The sequence below is a fragment of the Akanthomyces muscarius genome, chromosome 4 (assembly GCF_028009165.1).
Source record: "Akanthomyces muscarius strain Ve6 chromosome 4, whole genome shotgun sequence".
NCBI lineage: Eukaryota > Fungi > Ascomycota > Sordariomycetes > Hypocreales > Cordycipitaceae > Akanthomyces > Akanthomyces muscarius.
The window spans coordinates 237,054-256,414 of record NC_079244.1 but is presented as its reverse complement, the minus strand read 5'-3'; the positions used below and the strand labels follow the sequence as shown (position 1 = coordinate 256,414).

At 51.8% G+C, this 19,361-nt stretch overlaps 6 protein-coding genes across 8 annotated transcripts; 5 read left to right on the top strand and 1 right to left on the bottom strand.

Annotated features, from left to right (window-relative positions):
• Window positions 1–773: 773 nt before the first annotated feature.
• LMH87_010707 (uncharacterized protein) lies at window positions 774–4,372 on the top strand (the record flags this gene model as incomplete). The annotated part of the gene is made up of 7 exons (XM_056199728.1): window positions 774–786; window positions 843–1,081; window positions 1,141–1,333; window positions 1,384–3,449; window positions 3,499–4,021; window positions 4,083–4,099; window positions 4,313–4,372. 7 exons carry the CDS (start codon window positions 774–776, stop codon window positions 4,370–4,372), a joined length of 3,111 nt encoding a protein of 1,036 aa, XP_056051649.1.
• Window positions 4,373–4,454: 82 nt separating this feature from the next.
• LMH87_010706 (uncharacterized protein) lies at window positions 4,455–5,615 on the bottom strand (the record flags this gene model as incomplete). Of its 2 annotated transcripts, none has more annotated exons than XM_056199727.1 (1): window positions 4,455–5,615. In XM_056199727.1, one exon carries the CDS (start codon window positions 5,613–5,615, stop codon window positions 4,455–4,457), a length of 1,161 nt encoding a protein of 386 aa, XP_056051647.1. The 2 variants fall into 2 exon arrangements, with proteins under 2 accessions (XP_056051647.1, XP_056051648.1); XM_056199726.1 differs by having other exon boundaries at window positions 4,455–4,934.
• A 2,739-nt stretch (window positions 5,616–8,354) lies between these two features.
• Window positions 8,355–9,975, top strand: LMH87_010705 (uncharacterized protein; the record flags this gene model as incomplete). 2 transcript variants are annotated; one of them, XM_056199724.1, is made up of 5 exons in its annotated part: window positions 8,355–8,432; window positions 8,511–8,646; window positions 8,713–9,385; window positions 9,443–9,902; window positions 9,961–9,975. In XM_056199724.1, 5 exons carry the CDS (start codon window positions 8,355–8,357, stop codon window positions 9,973–9,975), a joined length of 1,362 nt encoding a protein of 453 aa, XP_056051645.1. The 2 variants fall into 2 exon arrangements, with proteins under 2 accessions (XP_056051645.1, XP_056051646.1); XM_056199725.1 differs by lacking the exon at window positions 9,961–9,975 and having other exon boundaries at window positions 9,443–9,920.
• Window positions 9,976–10,645: 670 nt separating this feature from the next.
• On the top strand, window positions 10,646–11,986 carry LMH87_010704 (uncharacterized protein; the record flags this gene model as incomplete). Its single annotated transcript, XM_056199723.1, has 2 exons — window positions 10,646–11,478; window positions 11,551–11,986. The coding sequence occupies 2 exons, from the start codon at window positions 10,646–10,648 to the stop codon at window positions 11,984–11,986; spliced, it is 1,269 nt and encodes a 422-aa protein (XP_056051644.1).
• Window positions 11,987–13,074: 1,088 nt separating this feature from the next.
• LMH87_010703 (uncharacterized protein) lies at window positions 13,075–15,492 on the top strand (the record flags this gene model as incomplete). Its single annotated transcript, XM_056199722.1, has 6 exons — window positions 13,075–13,145; window positions 13,218–13,329; window positions 13,380–13,432; window positions 13,485–13,939; window positions 13,993–14,912; window positions 14,971–15,492. The coding sequence occupies 6 exons, from the start codon at window positions 13,075–13,077 to the stop codon at window positions 15,490–15,492; spliced, it is 2,133 nt and encodes a 710-aa protein (XP_056051643.1).
• Window positions 15,493–16,872: 1,380 nt separating this feature from the next.
• On the top strand, window positions 16,873–19,359 carry LMH87_010702 (uncharacterized protein; the record flags this gene model as incomplete). The annotated part of the gene is made up of 1 exon (XM_056199721.1): window positions 16,873–19,359. One exon carries the CDS (start codon window positions 16,873–16,875, stop codon window positions 19,357–19,359), a length of 2,487 nt encoding a protein of 828 aa, XP_056051642.1.
• Between the last annotated feature and the right edge of the window lie 2 nt (window positions 19,360–19,361).

Here is a 19,361-nt window from a genome sequence, read left to right as displayed (position 1 = left end):
GCACTATTTCCTCGTAGGAAAAAGCGTATATCAGCTTGTCAATGATTGTCTGAATATCATTTATCCCGTGATTGAATGAGGGGCTAGACCCTCTACATGCATGCATGTCTCGGAAGTTATTTGCAGCTGAATGCCATTCCGGAATCTGGTTGGCTGCTGCGGGGACGCCAAAAGTATTGTGATGTGGCGCGCAAGGGTGCAGATCGTTTCTCATTGCAGCTGAAATGTGATCTCCTCATAAAATAACCAATCACAGATATTCGATATACAACGGCGGCCCGAGCCGGCCCCCGTGGAAGAGCTGCCAATGGATCTTGGTTGTACTTATACATGCGCGCCACTTTGGGGCAGGCTCAATCAGAACAAGCAATGCCAGCGTAGATCTGCTATGAAACATATAGACTGAACTGAGTGTATTTTTTTTTTAAGCGATTTGATTTCTCTTGACGGTTGCGAACGTGAACTTTACACTTCTTAGGATTCTGTGCAAAATGTCGCCACCGGGGAACTCATCCGCTACGCTGAATGGCAACAGCCGCCAAGCTACCAATGGCCATACCAATGGTCACTCAATTGGAGCGAGCCCGCAGAGGCGGCAGCCGTTACCAAAATACCCAAAGCCCTCCAAAAAGGCCAGAGACGGTACTGAATCACACCTTTCAGGGCTTATGAAACTCAGAGCCGCATCGCGCAGACCGCTGCCGACCGAAATGGGAGATGGCACCTACCGATTTATCAAAAATCGGCCGTCCCTTTTCAAAGACTTGCGAAGCATGAGCTACTCGGGTAGGTACACCTGCTGCTGATACCGACACAAAGAGCATCATACTGACACCCTCCAGATCTAAAAACGATCAAAGCCATTGTCGCCGCGAAGTTGAAGAGGGAGACGCAGTCAGACGACAAAACCATGATCATGGAAAAGACGATCCAACTCGTTGCTGGTCTTCCAGACTACTCTAGACGCCAAGAGCTCTTGACCAACGATTTTATTGACAAGTTGTGGTATTCACTAGACCACCCACCGCTGCTTTACATGGGAGATCAGTACCGTTTCCGCCAGCCTGATGGATCACACAACGTGAGTACAATCGCCTTTCCGCTGGACTGGAAACTACTGCTGATAACTTCCTATTTTAGAACCCTCTTATGCCTCATCTTGGTGCGGCCGGCACCGCATACTCTAGGACCTGCAAGCCGCGAGGCATGGGGCTTGGTGCGCTGCCCCCTCCCGACACGATCTTCGAGTCAATCATGGCGCGAAATGAATTTCAGAAGAATCCAAACAATGTTTCCAGTGTCCTTTGGTACTGGGCCACAATCATCATCCATGGTAAGTAAGGTTTGCGCCCGAAGCTTTGACTGTCGCTGACAGCCCACAAGACTTGTTCAACACCGACCCGGCAGATGGCAACATCAACAATAATTCATCGTATTTGGATCTGTCTCCATTGTATGGAAATAGCCAGAAAGCGCAGAATTCTATTCGAACTTTCAAAGATGGAAAGTTGAAGCCGGATGCCTTTGCGGACAAGCGCATGCTAGGCAACCCCCCGGGTGTCTGCATCATTCTCGTCATGTTTAATCGATTCCACAATCATGTCGCAGAAAATCTGGCGGCAATCAACGAAGGCAATAAATTCCCGCAGCCCTCTCCAGATCTTGCACCAGAGCAAGCCTCTGAAGTATGGAAAAAGTATGACGAGGAATTGTTCCAAACAGCGCGGCTGGTAACATCTGGCCTCTACATCAACATCACTCTCATTGACTACGTTCGAAACATCATCAACTTAAATCGAGCCGATACAACCTGGACCCTTGATCCAAGACAAGAAATGGGCGTTGCTGTTGGCACGAAAGAGGGCTCGCACAGTGGAGTTGGTAATGCAATCTCTGCCGAGTTCAATCTATGCTATCGATGGCACTCGTGCATCTCAAAGAAAGACGAGACTTGGATGCACGACTTTTTCTCAGAGCTACTAGGCAATAGCGATCAAGAGCTCGACCTACCGACTCTGATGGCGGCCATGAAAAAGTTCGAAATGACAATGCCTAAGGATCCAGGAGAATGCACATTCGGAGGCTTCAGCCGAGGCGTAGATGGCCGGTTTAATGATGACGATTTGATGCAGGCTCTGACTGCCGCCATTGAAGAGCCGGGCGGCGCATTTGGTGCAATGAACGTCCCAAGAATCATGAAGCCGATCGAAGCTCTTGGTATTATTCGCGGCAGGAAATGGCACGTAGCGAGCCTGAATGAGTTTCGCAAGCAGTTTGGTCTCAAGGCTTACGATACATTCGAGGACATCAATTCTGATCCTTACGTTGCCGACCAGCTACGAAACCTGTACCAGCATCCCGACAATGTGGAACTCTACCCGGGAATAGTTGCAGAAGAGGCCAAACAGCCCATGGCGCCAGGAGTTGGAATTACTCCAACCTTCACCATCTCACGAGTCGTTCTGTCTGACGCAGTTTCACTGGTGCGAGGAGACAGACACTATACTACCGACTACCACACTGGCACATTGACAAACTGGGGTTTCAATGAAGCAAACTATGACCTCAACGTCAATCATGGATGCGTTTTCTACAAGCTATTCATCAGGGCTTTCCCCAACCACTTTAGGGAGAACTCCGTGTACGCTCACTATCCTATGGTGACGCCTGCGGAGAATCGCAAAATCCTTGCCAACATGGGCCGAGCGGACTGGTTCAACTTTGATCGTCCTACCCACATACCCGACAAGCTAAACATCATTTCCCATCATGCGTTCAAACACGTACTGGGAAATGAGCTTACATACCAACCTCCCTGGGAGCAAGGCTTGGGGTACCTGATGAATGAACGCAGCCTGCGGACAATGCTGGCGGATGGACCAGATCTGCACGCTATCCAGCGAGCCTCTGTCGGCACGTCGCTGTTTGGAGATGCGTGGAAATCGGCTGTCAAGAGCTTTTACACTCAGATGGCCGAGAACCTGCTGGCACAGAAGTCATACAAAATTGCAGGGCAGACCCAGATTGACATCGTTCGCGACGTCGGCAATTTGGTCCACACCCACTTTGTCGCTCGCGTGTTCAACTTGCCGCTGAAGACTAAAAATCACCCCAAAGGAGTCTTTTCTGAGCAAGAGCTGTTCAAATTCTTGACCATGATCTATATTTGCATTTTCTTGGACTACGACCCTGTGAAGTCGTTTCCTCTCCGCCGCGCCGCGAAAGAGGCATCTGCCCAGTTGGGTGCGCTCATTGAGACCAATGTCAAGCTGGGACTCATGTTTGGCATGAAGGGTCTCTATGTCAAGAAATTTAAAAATGATGTTCTTGCTCGATATGGCCACGAACTCATCAAAGCTCTGGCAAAAACTGGGCTGAACGCACACGAGATAGCGTGGAGTCAGATCTTGCCGACGGCCGGCGCCATGGTGCCAAACCAAGCACAGATGGTAGGTTATAATGTCCATTGAAAACGAACTGGGATTAATTAATGAGTAGTTTGCGCAATCGGTGGATTGGTATCTCTCTGAGGAGGGCGAAGCCTATCGTGCAGAAATTGAGCGCATCGCGGCGCAAGACTCGACGGACGCAACTGACGCCCTGCTCTTGGGGTACGCAATGGAGGGTGTGCGCATGGCCGGTACATTCAGCCTCTACCGTAATGTAGCAGCTGAAGACGTCATGAAAGATGATGACGGCCAGCCAGTTTCTGTCAAGCATGGCGATACAGTCTTTGTTTCTGTGACACCAGCGACCAAGGATGCTGGGCTCTCGAGCCCTGAAAAGGTTGACCCCAAGCGCTCGCTCGATTCATATGTGCAGCATGGCTTGGGCCCCGAGCTCTGCCTGGGACGGGAAGTATCTCAAACGGGGCTGGTTGCTCTTTTCAGAGCAACTTTCCGGAAGAGAAACCTTCGCCGAGTGCCGGGGCTGCAGGGACAGCTGAAGAGGCTCACGAAGCCAGACGGCAGCCATGGATTCATGACGGAAGATTGGGGCACGATTTGGCCATTCCCCACCAGTATGAAGCTCATGTGGGACGATGAGTAGACCGTGAGGTACCTGTTTGACACGAAGCTTAGTCCAGTATCTTCTCCGAGTACATGCTTGCTCCTGCAATACCTGGGCCCAGGGTTGCGGCAAGACAAGTGAAGATGGTGCCTATTGGTTGTTGCAAATGGGTTTTGGTGTTTCGAGTTATACAACGGGAGTGCGACGAGGAGCAAAGACAAATCAAATAATATTAAAGGACATGTTAAAGACCATTTCTATTTTTACCACCACTTTTCACAGTTGGCATTAACCGTGTCAGTGGCAGAATCTAAGACCTCCGAATCGGTTCATTGCTTTGCCGTATCGGCTGATCGGCTGATCGGCTTACCTGTTCAGCCTCAAATTTCTTCATCGCGACTCCCAAATCTTTCGCCATGACCCTGTAAAGACCCCAGATCTCCTCAGCGGTTCCAAGCCTTTTGGAAAATGTCGCATTGCTCCCATTTGTAATGTTCTTTTTCACCATTGGCTTCCATCGTGCCGCCTTCATGGCCCCAAAATTGCATGACGCGGAATTTGGTCTTCATCCAACTCATTGCAGTGTCAAGAGCAAGTTCCTGGTTCTCCATGTGGCCTCCTTCGTGGTTTCTGTGGTATTCAATTACCACGCTCGCCTGACACCAACAGTTTTTCTTGATCAGTTCATCAACCTTCTCAATCGGCGCAAGCTCGTCATGTACTCCATGATAGATGAGTAATTTCTTGCGTTCTCTGAGGCGAGGAGAGGTGAGTGACTCGAGCTTCAGAGCCTTCGGGAAATCTATCTTCTGTTCGCGCGGCTGGTGTCCCCGCAGCTCTTGAACAACGTGGTCGAGACCGTCGACGAAGTAGTAGCCTAATGTCTGGTGTGCAAATTCTCTCTTAGTCTCGGCGCGCGTCATAGTCTTGACTCTATCGAAGACCGTTATGTTGAATGGGCCGCTTCTCATGGCAGCCAGCTGGATTGTGCCGTTGATATGTCGGAACTCGTTCATCAGGCCGGATAGAGCGTGAAGAGCTATTCCCGCTTCCTCGTGGCCATCTAGTCTCTTTATCATCTCGATTGGATCCCTGGGAAAGCCGCCTATGACGTAGTGATTAAACTTCTTCTCCATATCCCAGGAGGCGTAGGAGCGCAGTTCCCGGAAAGCCCAGGCAGTTGCAAGAGCCCCTCCAGAGTAGCCCCAAGCGATATGCTTCAAGTGATGAGCGTCGACGCCGTAAAGACCAGCGGCGACATAGTGAACAGCGCGCATCGCGTCCAGAACTGCATGCCCTGCCATTTTCCCGGCTCCGAAGGACGCCGATGGACCTTCATAGTCTGGTAAACTCACATGCCAGCCTTGGTCCAGCATCCGATCCAAAATGTGCCATTCTATATCAGCCGAGCCTGTCGATAGCAGATAGCTAGGGCTCCCATCAATGTTTGCAGAATTATACGCCGCTTGGTAGGTCACGACATTCGGCGTGGAAAGATCGTTCTTCTTTGGAGAAAGCACAGTAGTCACTGCCCAAGTTGGCTTCCCCCATGTGCCATCGTATCTGTACATCAGTTGATGGGTTCTATCGAGGTTCTTCAGCATCGATGTCAAATTTCCAGGTGTTTCGCGGCTTTTTATGAGCTCTCCATGAGCGGCTACCGCAAAATTGTCCGGTGCGCTGTACCATGGATCTTGGCTGGGCGGGAGTACTTCAGCCTCAGCAGTTTCATTGGAAAAGTGGTGAGTTGGAGCGGCCGAAGTTGTTTGAGTGGCTGTTCCTGCGGAAGTCTCCGGAGTCTCTGGACGAATCGAAGTTTCCGTGGTGTCTCTGTCGACTGTAGTTGCTGACGGGACTTCCTCATCTGGGGTTGAGGTAGCTTCTCCACTAACCGAAGTCACCAAGGTTTCCGTTGTAGCAGAAGTTTCCCAGGTTTCTGCGTGGCCCAAGGTTGTAGAAGGCTCACTCTTGACCGATGATGCTGAGGATTTGTTCTTGGCCGAGGTGCGGGACGAGTTGGTAGTAAGCGGCGATGCTGTAGAGTCACTATTGGCTGAATGTGTGGAAGATGCAGTGGTGATCGGTTTCACTGGGGATTGATCCTTGAACGAGCTTGTAGAAGCTTTAGTCATGGAAATATCGTGATCAGCTGGAGATTCTACTGAAGCTCCTTTATTGGCCGAAGTCGTGGGCGATTCTATATCAGCCGTCTTTGTAGCCGACTGGCTCGGCGAGCTCGGAGAATGTCTAACGATTGTTTCAAACATCGATGAGATGACCGTCCCGCGAATGGTAGTATCGGCATCGCCGCTGCGTGGGGTCATTAAGCCCGCTTGGATGACAGCGGGCATGCCTAGGAAGGCTGGGAGGTAAAAGAGTCGCACCATGCTGATGTCGAATGGTAACGTGCCAATTTGTTGGTTGGTACGCACCTTGCGGCAGAAGCAAGAAGATGAGAAAGATTGGGATGAACGAGAGAAACAGAAGACGCGTATGGTAGCCCTGATCTTTATATGGGCCTGTAAATTCCCAGGTCCTTCTGCCTCGGAACTTGTTTCTTTTAATCTGAATTTGAATTTGAATTTGAAAAGTTAGATGTTCACATTGCACACCATGGCTCATTGGCAACACTAAGTTGCGCGCCACGGCGGTGGACGGCGTGACTATTAGCGCCACCACAGATGAAAGATGCCAGTGACATGGACTTGTCAGGCTGCGTGAACTTGCCTTATTTAGGCGTCTTCTCGTCGCAGCTCTTCAAAGACGTCTTGCGGCGGGCTGTGTTTACTTGCGTAGCACGAGAATACTGGGTTACAGAAGCCATACGACGCTTGGTAGAGCACAAATCTCTAGCTGCGCGAATGTCGTTCAGTGACTTCGGTCAGTCATCCATCGGACTCAGAGAGCGGGCCCAAATAAGTATCTTCTCACCACCAACCTGTCGCTAGAGTGATGAAATACATCGCCTAGGCACAACCAAGAGGTCGCTAAACTAGGCTAATGGCCAACATCGCCCTTTGGCGACTAAAGCCTCTATGAGACATGCTTAATATATGAAATTGTCTCGTGGAGGTTTTTGGGTTTGTTTGCTACTTTAAAAATAGAATTGGTTATATAAAGACTATACTTATACTACGTATTCTGTGGCATGTCTCGCGGCGGAACAAGCCTTCACTTTTGTCGCCCACTTAGTTGCGGCAGCCACAGAAACCCCTGGCTGAGCGGAATGGCGCAGTTGCGTATCCGTACTTTTGACTAGCAATCACTAGTAAGTAGGGTTTCTCGCAAGCTCTGGAGGCCATCAAGTGCGCTCTGGAGCGACTAGCCCAGTCACCATCCTAACCTCCACTCTATACCCACTGTAACGTGCCCCTTGACTGGTGGCTGAAGGAGCTTTTGGGGCTTTATTAGAGGGTCCGCCTCGCATCTGGATTCATGTCTTGTCGTGCCTCCGGGCCTAGGCAGTTTTGGATGGCCGCCATCGTTCATCGGCTGCCCTGTTGGGACATATCGCCGGGTTGCATTGCACGGCCCTTGCAGTTGCCACGTGTGGAACCCTCGCCCAGATGTCGTATGGCTGCTACTGGTACACGAGATTTCGGAATATTATTTGAGCACAGACAGACCTGTCCGCAACTGACCTCACCAGCTCACCTTGATATCAATCATCACATGTGTCTGATCGCCTACCGCCATCCACTTTACCGGAATCTAATTTCGAGAGCAGACGTCGCGATGCTTACGATTTCCGATCATCAGGGTCCGCAGTCAAAACCCCTCGTAACTAGTGACAGAAAGCTGGCCTCGCCAGTGGCCTCTCCAGCCCAAATTATCCCCACCGTGGCGCCCAGCCCGCCGCCAATGTCCGGCCAGAGTCGGTCGCTCCTCAATCACAAGCGCGAGTTGACAGTCATTCAGCCGTGGTGCCTGGCAAACCTGGCCAGCTATCGAGTCCGTGGCCATGAGTCGTGAGCCATCTGGGACCTCGGGTAGCCCTCCCTGCATTTGTCGCTGCCAGCCCGCCACCCAATGGCCATACATACGCTGGGGGCGGCGCCGCTTTCTCCAGATTAATAAAACATTTTGCCCTTTTAGCCCCCAGCGCTGCACCTGAAAGAGTCGCTATACTGCCTCACAAAGCGCCACCGTCACCCTAGCCTCGGGGACGCGACCGTGCGTGGCGCTCCCACCTCGACAGAATCTTCAACAAGGCGGGCACATTTGTTTTATATACCTCGCACTATATCCTCCTTGCGCCATCTGCACTTCGACTGGTCATTGTCAGTCTACGAGCCGTCAGGATGAGCAGGATGAAGAAGCTCTCTCTGTTAGCGGCGACAACGATGCCCCTAGCCCTAGCGGCTCAAACCCCAGCAAGCGGAGGCTTGGCGGAGGCTCTTGGAGAATTCCCCAAATGCTCGGTATGGGACCTCAAATCGCTTTTGCTGCCACTTTTTTTTCACGATCGCCACTTTGCTGACAAGGTATAATCGCTCTAGTTGCCATGTCTGGCCGAATCCTTGACCAAGACGAAGTGCGATGCAGCCGACACTGGCTGCATTTGCGCTGATCAGCCGCTGCAAGACGCTGTGGCGGTTTGCGTCTTGCAGAAATGCACGGTTCAGGAAGCCTTGTGTAAGCCGGATCGAGCACAAGCGGCAGCACAAAACATTGATCACTGAATCTAACCGATTTGTCCAGCTGTCAAAAATATTACCGACACAGTGTGCGACGTACCGGCCCGCGACCGAAGCAGAAAGTACACGATCGTGTCGAATACCCTGGGCATTATTTCTGCGCTCTTTGTCATTCAGAGATTCGCGTACAAGCTCTGGGCGGGTCTGGACTTTGGCTGGGATGACTGGTTTTGCCTGATCACCATCCTCAGCGGCATCCCGGCGACGGTCTTCAACGCGCACTGGCTCCCGCAGAACGGCATGGGCCGCGACGTGTGGACGCTGACGCCGAGCCAAATCACAAAATTCGGTCTCGGTTTCTACGTTATTGAGGTACTGTACTTTCAACAAGTCGCGACTTTGAAGCTGTCACTGCTTTTCTTCTACGTCCGCATCTTTCCCAGCCGATCAGTCCGTCGACTGCTGTGGGGTACTGTAGCCTTTGTTTCAATCTGGGGCAGCGTGTACGTCTTTCTTGGTATATTCCAGTGTACACCAATTCACTATTTCTGGATGAAATGGGATGGTATCCATGCTGGGCACTGCATGGACATTAATGCGCTTGGCTGGTCCAATGCAGGCATGAGCATTGCGACGGACCTATGGATGCTTGCCATTCCTATGTGGCAGCTCAAAACCCTACAGCTGGACTGGAGACGGAAAGTCGGCGTCGGTATGATGTTTGGCGTGGGTACTTTGTGAGTCGCCTCTCTCAGCTCCGAAACCGTGTATGTGCCAGGCTAACATGTAGCCAGTGTAACCGTGGTCAGCATCCTCCGTCTCCGCTCCCTCGTCACCTTCGGCGCGGACTCCCAGAATCCGACGTGGGAGTTCTTTGACGTGGCTTTGTGGTCGGATATCGAAATCAATGTTGGCTTAATATGCACTTGCATGCCCTCTTTACGTCTGCTGCTAGTCCGCTTGTTCCCCAAGGTTCTCGGTACTACGCAGCGCTACTATGCGAAATACTCCCACTCTGGCAACAAATCAGCACATGACAGAGAGCCGCGTAGGTTCGGCACCGTGTCGACTTCGAGGGCAGAACAGGACACTTTTCAGGGGCGCCACGAGCTAAACCAGATCTCGTATCAGAAGAGCTACACCGTCGCTTATGGCGACACGGATGATGTTGAGCTCGTCTCCGGTGCCAGTGAAATGGACGTGAGAAGTGCAAAATCATTAGCATCCATTTCTGCGCGAGAAAGCTCCGAGAAGGTACATCGCACTCTATAGACTTTTATGCTTAACACTGTAACAATAATAATGATTAAAGCATGACTACATTTAAACACTTATACCTCTTTTATTATTGTCTCTAGTCGCACTTTATAGACTTTTATATTTAATACTACCATTTCTATTATTCTTACTACTTTTTAATATCTCTACTACTCTCATTATCCTTATTATTATTTTATTATTCTTATTATTCTATTATTCTTATTATTTTATTATTTTATCATTTTAAAGTAGTAAAAAATAGCCCAGCTGTCTTGCCCGCGCCCGAATTGCGGCGCCGTGGATCAGAGTCCCGTCCACGCCTCCGTGGCGATGAAGCCTCCTAATGCTCCATTTTACGTGTCAATATATCCATGCATGCTTCAGAACGCGTATTCCGATAGAATAGTGTCACGAAAACCGGTATACGTGTGGCAAAAATGGCCAGCGATGTCGCCTGTTTTGTTGCGATACGGCACCGATCACGTGGACGCCTGCAAGACCGCCGACACCGACGGCGCGGCTAGGGCAAGCCACCGCCCGAGCACTCCGTGTAAGTCAGCTGGTCGGTGGTTGGAACAGGCACAAAGTCTCGAACAAAGGGTTGGGAAGCTGGGAACCGAGTTATCGCTCGTGTATATATCTTCTTAGCGCCTTGCACTTACGATACTGTCTACACCATTCTTTCTAATCATCCACAAGTCGTAACATTTACTGCCTTGTCATACACGCTGCTTACAATGGCCATGTTCAAGAACTATCTGGGCCTTGGATGGCCCAACTCTGCATCAGAGCCCAAGGATGAAACCAACAACACGGTCCGGGCTCTCCCAGCCTCATGGTACACATCCCGAGATATGTATGAGCTGGAGAGGCGCGCCATCTTTTCTCGAAAGTGGCTCCTGACAACCCACAAACTCCGTCTCAAGGAGTCTGGAGACTGGCTCCGATATGAGATTGCAGGCTTCCAGTTTGTTCTCTGCCGCGATCGCACGGGGTCAATCAACGCTTTCCACAATGTCTGCAGACATCGCGCATTCCCCGTCGTCACCGAGGAGCAGGGAAACAACAAGGTGTTTGCTTGCAAGTATCACGGCTGGTCGTACGGTATGAACGGAAAGCTTGCCAAGGCCCCCGGATACCAGGATATGGAGGACTTTGACAAGTCCCAGAATGGCCTGCTCCCCATTCATGTCCACATCGACCACAACGGCTTCATTTGGGTCAACATGGACGGCAAGCCGGAGCCCGAGGTGGCATGGGAGGACGATTTTGGCGGTGTTGATACCCAGGAGCGCTTTGAGGAGTACAACTTTGACGACTACGAGTTTGATCACGCGTGGGAAATGGACGGCGAATACAACTGGAAAATTCTTGCTGATAACTACAACGAATGTTATCACTGCAAGGTTGCCCATCCCGATATCCCTAGCATCGCCGATCTCGAAGCCTACAAAGTTGAGGTCAAGGATTCATACATTGAGCACTACGCCAACTCGACTCCTGAGCAAATTGCTCGCGGCTTCAAAGTGGCACCAACATACTTTTTCCCGAATGCGTCTATGAACGTTACGTGAGTCTTTTCCTTCCCTTTCCCCCCATCTACAAAGCTGAAGCGAAAGAATTAATCTGACCAAGCATGCAGACCAAACTTTTTCTTCACTCAGAGGTTCGTGCCCATTGGCCCAACCCAATCGGCGATGAAGTACGAAGTCTTCAGGCACAAGAATGCCGATGATGAAGCCTTCAAGACTATCAATGACATGTATAAACGCATCATGTCCGAGGACAAGTACCTGTGCATCAATGCCCAGAGGAATCTCAGTGCGGGCGTCTTCGTCAATGGCGAGATGCACCCCACCATGGAGAAGGGCCCCCTGTTCTTCCAGCGAAAGATTCGCGAGACGGTCCAGGAGCACTACGAGAAGGAGGTTCGGGCTGAAGATGAGATTTGGCCTGCTCGGCAGACGCTACCGTGCGGCGCCAAGACCAGCGACAAGGACGTAGACTTTTGCGCCAAGGTGGACTGCCATAGCAAGATGGCCAACAAGCTGGCGGCCAAGCAGATGATTGAAGTTTAATGGGGCGGCGATAATTCGCTAAAAATAATTGTATCTTTGTTCTAGCATTCCCAATTTTTCATCAACTCAGATATGCGTAATGACTATCTCCCTTCCACCAGTACGGATATGATTTGCAGATAGCAAAGTTTAATGTGGTCCGACCGTCGCAACCGAGCGAGACTACGGCGCAATCTCTGGTGCATGAATGGATGATAAGAGGTATCATCACGGTTGTTCTATCAGCCACGCCGTAGAAATCTTGTCGCTTTATCTGCACCGCCATCGGCCGGCCACTCCTCAGTAAGAGGCGGTATATTACTGACCAAAGGCCGTAATCGCACCCTCGCCGCCCTGTTCAATACTTGTCCTACATGGCAGGAGAAAAGACGCCCAATGCAACCCCTTGGACGGCCCGGCGTCTGGTCGACAGCCCGACAGCAACCCCCACGATAAAGCAGTTGAGAAAGCAAGAAGCCGCGCTCCACTCCGAACTAAGGATCCCCCCTCGAGCCTGGCTCAAATCCTGTTCTGATCTTCTTCTGCTCTTCCCCCAGAATCCGGGGTGTGGAGCGGCGCACCCACCAACGTCCTGGTCGCTGGAGGCGGGTTCCGATCCAGGCTAAACGTGTTCCATGGACCGCAGTTCTAGACTTTTAGCAGCACACCCCCCCCCCCCCCTGTCGCGCGCCGGCGAGCGACCATCCCTCAGAGGCTGCTGCCAATCACCTGGGCCACGAAGGTAATGTATCGCACCTCGCGTTCGAAGTTCCTAGTGCCAAGCCTGTTGCCCAACACACCGAACCCAAAAGCCGTCGTCACTGGACCCCTCTTTTCTTCTCCAGTGAAACAGGTTGTGATATATTTACCAGCGGCGGTTTTCTCCTCTTCGTGGTCGTCAGCCCCGATGCAGCATTGCAAAGCATCCTCCCAACTCCCGACTCCCATCGCCGCTGCCAAAGCGCATCTCCATTGTCTGTTAGGGCAGCTTAATACTTGATTTATCTCTGCATAGCTTGAACTTTGTATCCTTGTGTCGCAAAGCATTTCCTGTTACGACCGTGACACGGCCGAGTTCGGCACTCCATTCACTACACAAAGCGGGCACAATGACCTCTCCAGAAGAAACCTCTGCTGGCCGCGGGCGTCGGCGCTCCTACCATGCTTGCTTGACTTGTCGGTTTGTAGAATCCAACTTCGACTAATCCCTCTTGACTGGCAAAAATTAATCCATTTCTTCTTTCTGCTGCAGACGAAAAAAGACCCGCTGTCCCGGAGAGAAACCCGCCTGTTCCAGTTGTGTCCGTCTAAAGCAATCGTGCGCCTACCCGCCCGCGGTGCGGACAACAAGAACTGGTCGATCAGTATGTGGTGAAAGCCATGGCTTGTGCGGCTCCTTTCTAACAAGACGAAGGAGGAGAGACTTGCACACCTAGAAGAGAAACTTGATCGTCTTTTGAGTAGCAGGTTGGTGTCATAGTGCCCAACTACAACGAACACTAGCTGACGTGCACACCAGACCAGACCAACCGCCGCTCCAAGAACATCCCAACGAAGAGGCGATTGCCGACGCGTCAGAAAAATCAATCTCTGTGAGTCCTCCGGCACAGGACTTAATATTCAAGCCCATCAATACACAAACTACGCCACCTGCTCAGCCAACGATTGATGTGGTTGCCAACGCTGGTCCTGGGCCGGCTGATGTGGGCTTGGGCATCCGATTATACTTCGAATACTGTCACAGACAGCCTATTTGGTGTTTTGAGTACGAAGACGTCGGTGACTATAGTCAGCTCTCGGAAGAGCTGGCATGTAGCATTTTGGCATTGACAGCCCGCTTCTCCCCCATGCGCGAACGTCTTCAGAAATACAACAGCAATGCAAAGCGACTGGTAATGCTTCGTATCGCAAACAGCACAGTGGAGGTTTCAACGATGGAAAGTCTCTGCCTGCTTGCTTATTCTTCTTTTATTGGTAAATACTCCCGATCTTCAGTCAACATTAAAAAATGCTAATCCACACGTCAGATGGCAACGTCAGCCTAGGCCAATTCCACCTTGGTCTTGCTTTTCAGCTCTGTCGGTCGGCGTCGCTCGATATGGAGACGAGCTACTCTGATAAAGACCCAAACACGCAAAGAAAACGCAAACTGTTCTGGAGCCTGCAAGTTTTGGAACAATACTACGGAAAGCAGACAGGCCTCCTCAGTCTCCCAACCGAGATACTACGACCGTCGTATGCGTCTTCAGTCTCTCGAGATATCTCTCGATTAGAAACGGAAAGCAAACCCCCCCCTCTTCCGAGAGATGATCTAGGTCACTCCAGACCTACACCGGATGAGCCAGGTGTGTGGAACACAAGCGTCCATCTGGGCTGGGTGTGGAGTCGGGTACGCAAATACGTTTCCGACTGCGCTCAGAATATCTTCAATGAACCATGGCGTCGAGACTCGATGTATGGCTCTGTTCTATCCGATTTCATGGATGCAGAGAACAGAATTCCAATGTGTCACCGATATGACACAGTGAAATTCTATGAGAGAAAGGTCGATGAGCTCAAAGTCAACCGTGGATACTGGACGACGTGGCTTAAAGAACAGTTCACATACCATGCCATCCATACCATCCTCAACCATCCTTTTTTATACATAATCGGGGCGCAGCATAATTATAATCTCGCCATTCCAAACACATTTTGGCGGCGGTCTTCGGAGCTTGCCCTCATACACTCTACTTGGATCGTGCGCCTGATCGACATGGTGGTGGACAAACAAGTGCAGCTCATCGATCCATTCTTTGGCCACATTGCAGCAATCGCCGCCACTGTCCATTTGTACTACTGCTGCGCCGCCGCCGCGAAACTCAAGCACAAGTCCAACACGGATTTTGCAAAATGCAGGCGATTTCTAAAATGCTTTATTCCATTTTCTCCTGCTTGTGCAGCTTTGGTGAGTTTTATCACTCGCCCAATTTGTTTGCCCGAGGCTAATATTGGTCCCCTCATAGGAAAAGAACTTGGACAAAATGGCGAGGATCGCCGCGGGCTCAGATTCCGTCGATGTGGAAGACTGGATGCCATCGAGAATCTACCTGAGTGTTCCACTCATGTGGGACATTCTACAGTTTACATGCGTCTCCGGTTCCCCAGGCATATTCACCAATGATCTAGCTCATGCGCCTCACCACCGAGACACGCTGGAGGAAAGCTCCGTGCTGGAAATCGTGGTGGCGACATCGCCAGAGATCAACATCAACACGGCAGACGGCGGCCAAGAAGCACCAACCGTGTCCTACAAGGCGTCCGTGTCACCGAGCGGCAACCCGGCTCATCCTCTACTCAACACTGAGCCCGTGCCGTTGGCTGATAACTTGACAATGAATACTACGCCTTGGCTATACGAAGACTCCTCTCAGTTTACTGGCCTGGGTGACATTGACCTGTTGGATGCACAGTCGGAAGCGGGCGACGAAAACGGAATGATATGGTGGGAGGGCGAGGTGAATAATTCCCTTTTCAGCCACTTTTAGAGGTGGTTGGAACAGCTGTGCTATAGCTAGATAATGACTGACATAATTCATTCGCTTTTCCTAACGCAATCACGGGCGCACATGTGACATTGTTATCTCGCCGATTTCCATCTTGTCTCCTTTTTTATTTGCGCCGACCGTTGATACCAGAATTTAAAGTCTGAGACCTCTTATCAGGCACGCTCGAACCACTCTGTATAACCATGATCAGGCCGTATTCCTCGTCGGGTCTCTCTTTGCGCGTGCGGTGACAATTGACCCGCCCGAGTGCTGGCATGGCAGGCAAGCATGATCGTGAACGGGAGGCTTATCAGCTTCAAGCTTCAAAGCGCGCCAGGCTGCCAAGTGCAATCCCATCCCTCGAGCAAAAGCCAAACCGACATCGGTGTTGGTGGATGGATCGTCTTGTGCCCGATTAGGAATGACCTTGACAATTGCTGCAGCGACAGAAATGCCGACTCCACCACCCCAACGATCATGTGCGCTATGGGCGCAATCTGGACTGATCTAAATCCACGCCGGGGTGCGCCTCCACGACGCCATCTATCGTGTCGCTGCATGCTGGCTCGTCATCCCGGCATCATGGAGCAAACTACCAGTACACGCGGTGGGCTTGCTGCGCCGCGAAGGGCGCGGTGGTTGCTATTTTGGTGGCTGGCTTCATGTACCTTGGCAGCTTACTTGATAACTACAGTGCAAGGATCAGATCTTCAGCCTGACGAGAACGTGGTGTTCATGACTGGACGTGAATGGAACTGCAAGAAGAAGGCTTCCGCAGTACTCCGTAGACGCGGACATGTCAGACGGTTCAAACAAGCCATGTCCTCCTCGCAAGCCACCTAGGAGTAATGACATGAACTAGTCTAGCGCACTCCATACTTCGCCTGTATTGTGTAAATGTCTACTGGGTGTCGTGTCCTGACGATGCAATAAAAATAACAAACGACGACAACGATATCAACTATGTGTAGAACCATCATCATTTCGCTTGGCAATGGTTTTCGTCGAGAACACTGGGGCTCGGGTGATATCAAGATGCAGCTGCTGCAGCCCCGGTGTAAGTTCCGTCGCGCGCGTATCTCTTCGCCACTTCTGGGCCACACATCCCATAACCGACGGATTCGAAACGAGGCCGATCACGTGAGCGCAACGGCACGGCGTAATTATCGACATGCAATTGGCACGATGGATCATGATGGTTAGGCGTAGATTCTATAAGAGTGGTGTATTGAATGAGTCTGTCTCGAGACCTGTAACGAGAACTGTCTAATTGAGCTGCTACCTTCAATTGCGGCGATTCTCTGTCTTTATCTCTACTAGCGAAAACGCCACTTACACGAGTGACGCATACGCCACTGCAAAAAGCCAAATCGACTCGCCATGGCCAAAGACCAACAGGTCGTGATCATCGGTGCAGGAATTGTTGGTGCGAATCTGGCAGATGAACTGGTCACGCGAGGATGGAGGAATATCACTGTCATTGACCAGGGTCCACTGGACATGCCTGGAGGCTCGACCTCTCATGCCCCAGGACTCGTCTTTCAAACAAACCAGTGCAAATCCATGACCGGCTTTGCTCGCTACACGGTGGAGAAGATGCTGAAGCTGGAGGTGGACGGCAGGCCCTGTTTTAACCAGGTCGGAGGACTGGAAATTGCTACAACACCAGAGCGACTGGAGGAAATCAGGAGGAAGCAGGGATGGGCTGCTTCTTGGGGGATCGACGCCAAGGTTATTGAGCCTGCAAAATGTCTTGAGCTCTATCCCTATCTGAACCCGGCGCTTGTTCTCGGAGGACTTCACAACCCGACAGATGGTCTCATTCTAGCAGCTCAAGCTGTCCAGCAACTTATTTCGCAGACGCGAAAAGTTGGTGTCCGGTACTTGGGATCAACTACAGTCACGGGCATCAAACAGGACAATGGCCGTGTCACTGGAGTTTCTGTTGGCGAGGGAGTTATTCCAGCCGACATTGTCGTCTCGTGCGCCGGATTTTGGGGTGTCGAGGTGGGCGCCATGATTGGGCTGCCTGTGCCTCTGCTACCCATGGCGCATCAGTACGTGAAGACGACAGCCATCCCTGCGCAAGCCGGCAAATACAAAGAAAAAAACGGCGCTGGTCTGCCAATTCTTCGCCACCAGGATCAAGATCTGTACTATCGCGAGCATGGCGACCAGTTAGGCATCGGCTACTACGGCCACCGTCCCATGCCGGTCGTTGCTGCTTCACTGGGCCCGACGCCTCAAGATGTCGACGAGCAACACATGCCCTCGCGCATGGACTTCACGCCCGAGGATTTCGAGCATGCCTGGCAGCTTTCCAAGAATCTCCTGCCTATCCTGCAGGACAGTGAGATTGCTGACGGGTTCAACGGCATCTTCTCATTTACACCGGATGGCGGCCCCATTGTCGGCCAAGCTCCGAATCTGGACAACTTTTATGTTGCCGAGGCTGTCTGGGCGACTCACTCTGCTGGTGTCGCCAAAGCGCTCGCCGAAGTGCTCACAGACGGAAAATCCACCATCGACCTGGCCGGTTGCGACATTAGCCGGTTTGAACAAGTACAGCTCACTCCCGAGTACGTCAAGGAGACCTCGTCGCAGAACTTCGTTGAAGTCTACGACATCATCCATCCTCTGCAGCCCAAGGAATCCCCAAGAAACATTCGCCTGAGCCCTTTTTACATCCGCCAGAAGGAGCTTGACGCTTTCTTCCTGGAGGGTGGCACATGGGAGCGGCCGTACTGGTTTGAAGAAAATGCAAAACTCGTGCCTGACCTCCCGGCAGAGTGGCAGCCTGTCGAGCGTGATGCCTGGTCAGCAAGATATTACTCGCCAATTGCGGCCGCCGAGGCTTGGAAGACACGCACGGCTGTTGCCATGTATGATATGACACCTTTGCGGCGTCTCGAGGTGACTGGCCCTGGAGCGGTGGATCTGCTGGTTCGCCTGACTACTGGCTCTGTATCACGGAAGCCTGGCGCGGTCACTTACACGCTTCTCCTGGACGAGTTGGGCGGCATTCGGAGCGACATCACGGTCGCAAGAATCGAAACCGAACTCTTCCAAGTCGGCGTGAATGGCCCTGTTGATACTGCTTATCTGCAGAGGGAAGCGCGCATCCAAAACAAGCGCACTCCCGAGCGTTCCGCCTACGTCCGCGACATCACTGGCGGTACCTGCTGTATTGGCCTGTGGGGGCCGCTGGCGCGTCAGGTCATCACTAAGGTGAGCGCTGACGACTTTACCAATAATGGCCTGAAATATTTCCGTCTTAAAAAGGCCAGTATTGCCGGCGTGCCAGTTGTGGCCATGCGACTGTCGTACGTCGGCGAGCTCGGGTGGGAGATCTACGCCAGCGCTGAGAATGGTGTCCGTCTCTGGGACGCCCTCTGGCAGGCGGGTCAGGAGCACGGTATTATTGCTGGCGGTCGCACCGCGTTCAATGCGCTGCGTCTCGAGAAGGGCTTCCGTTCCTGGGGCACAGATATGAACGGTGAGCATGATCCATATCAGGCTGGCCTTGAGTTTGCCGTCAAGATGGAAAAGGCAGACTTTAGAGGCAAGGCGGCGCTGGAAGGCCGATCGCGCGAAACCTGCACCACTAGGCTGCGCTGCCTGACTGTCAACGACGGGCGCTCCATGGTCCTTGGGAGAGAGCCTGTCTACGTGGATGGGAAGGCGTCCGGATACGTCACCAGCGCCGCGTTTGGATACACTGTTGGAAAACCAATCGCATACGCATATCTGCCCAATGATGTTGCCGAAGGTGACTCGGTTGAGATCGAGTACTTTGGAAAACGCGTTGCGGCGACCGTGTCAGTCGAACCACTGTACGATCCACAAATGGCTCGACTCCGTGGCTAGGA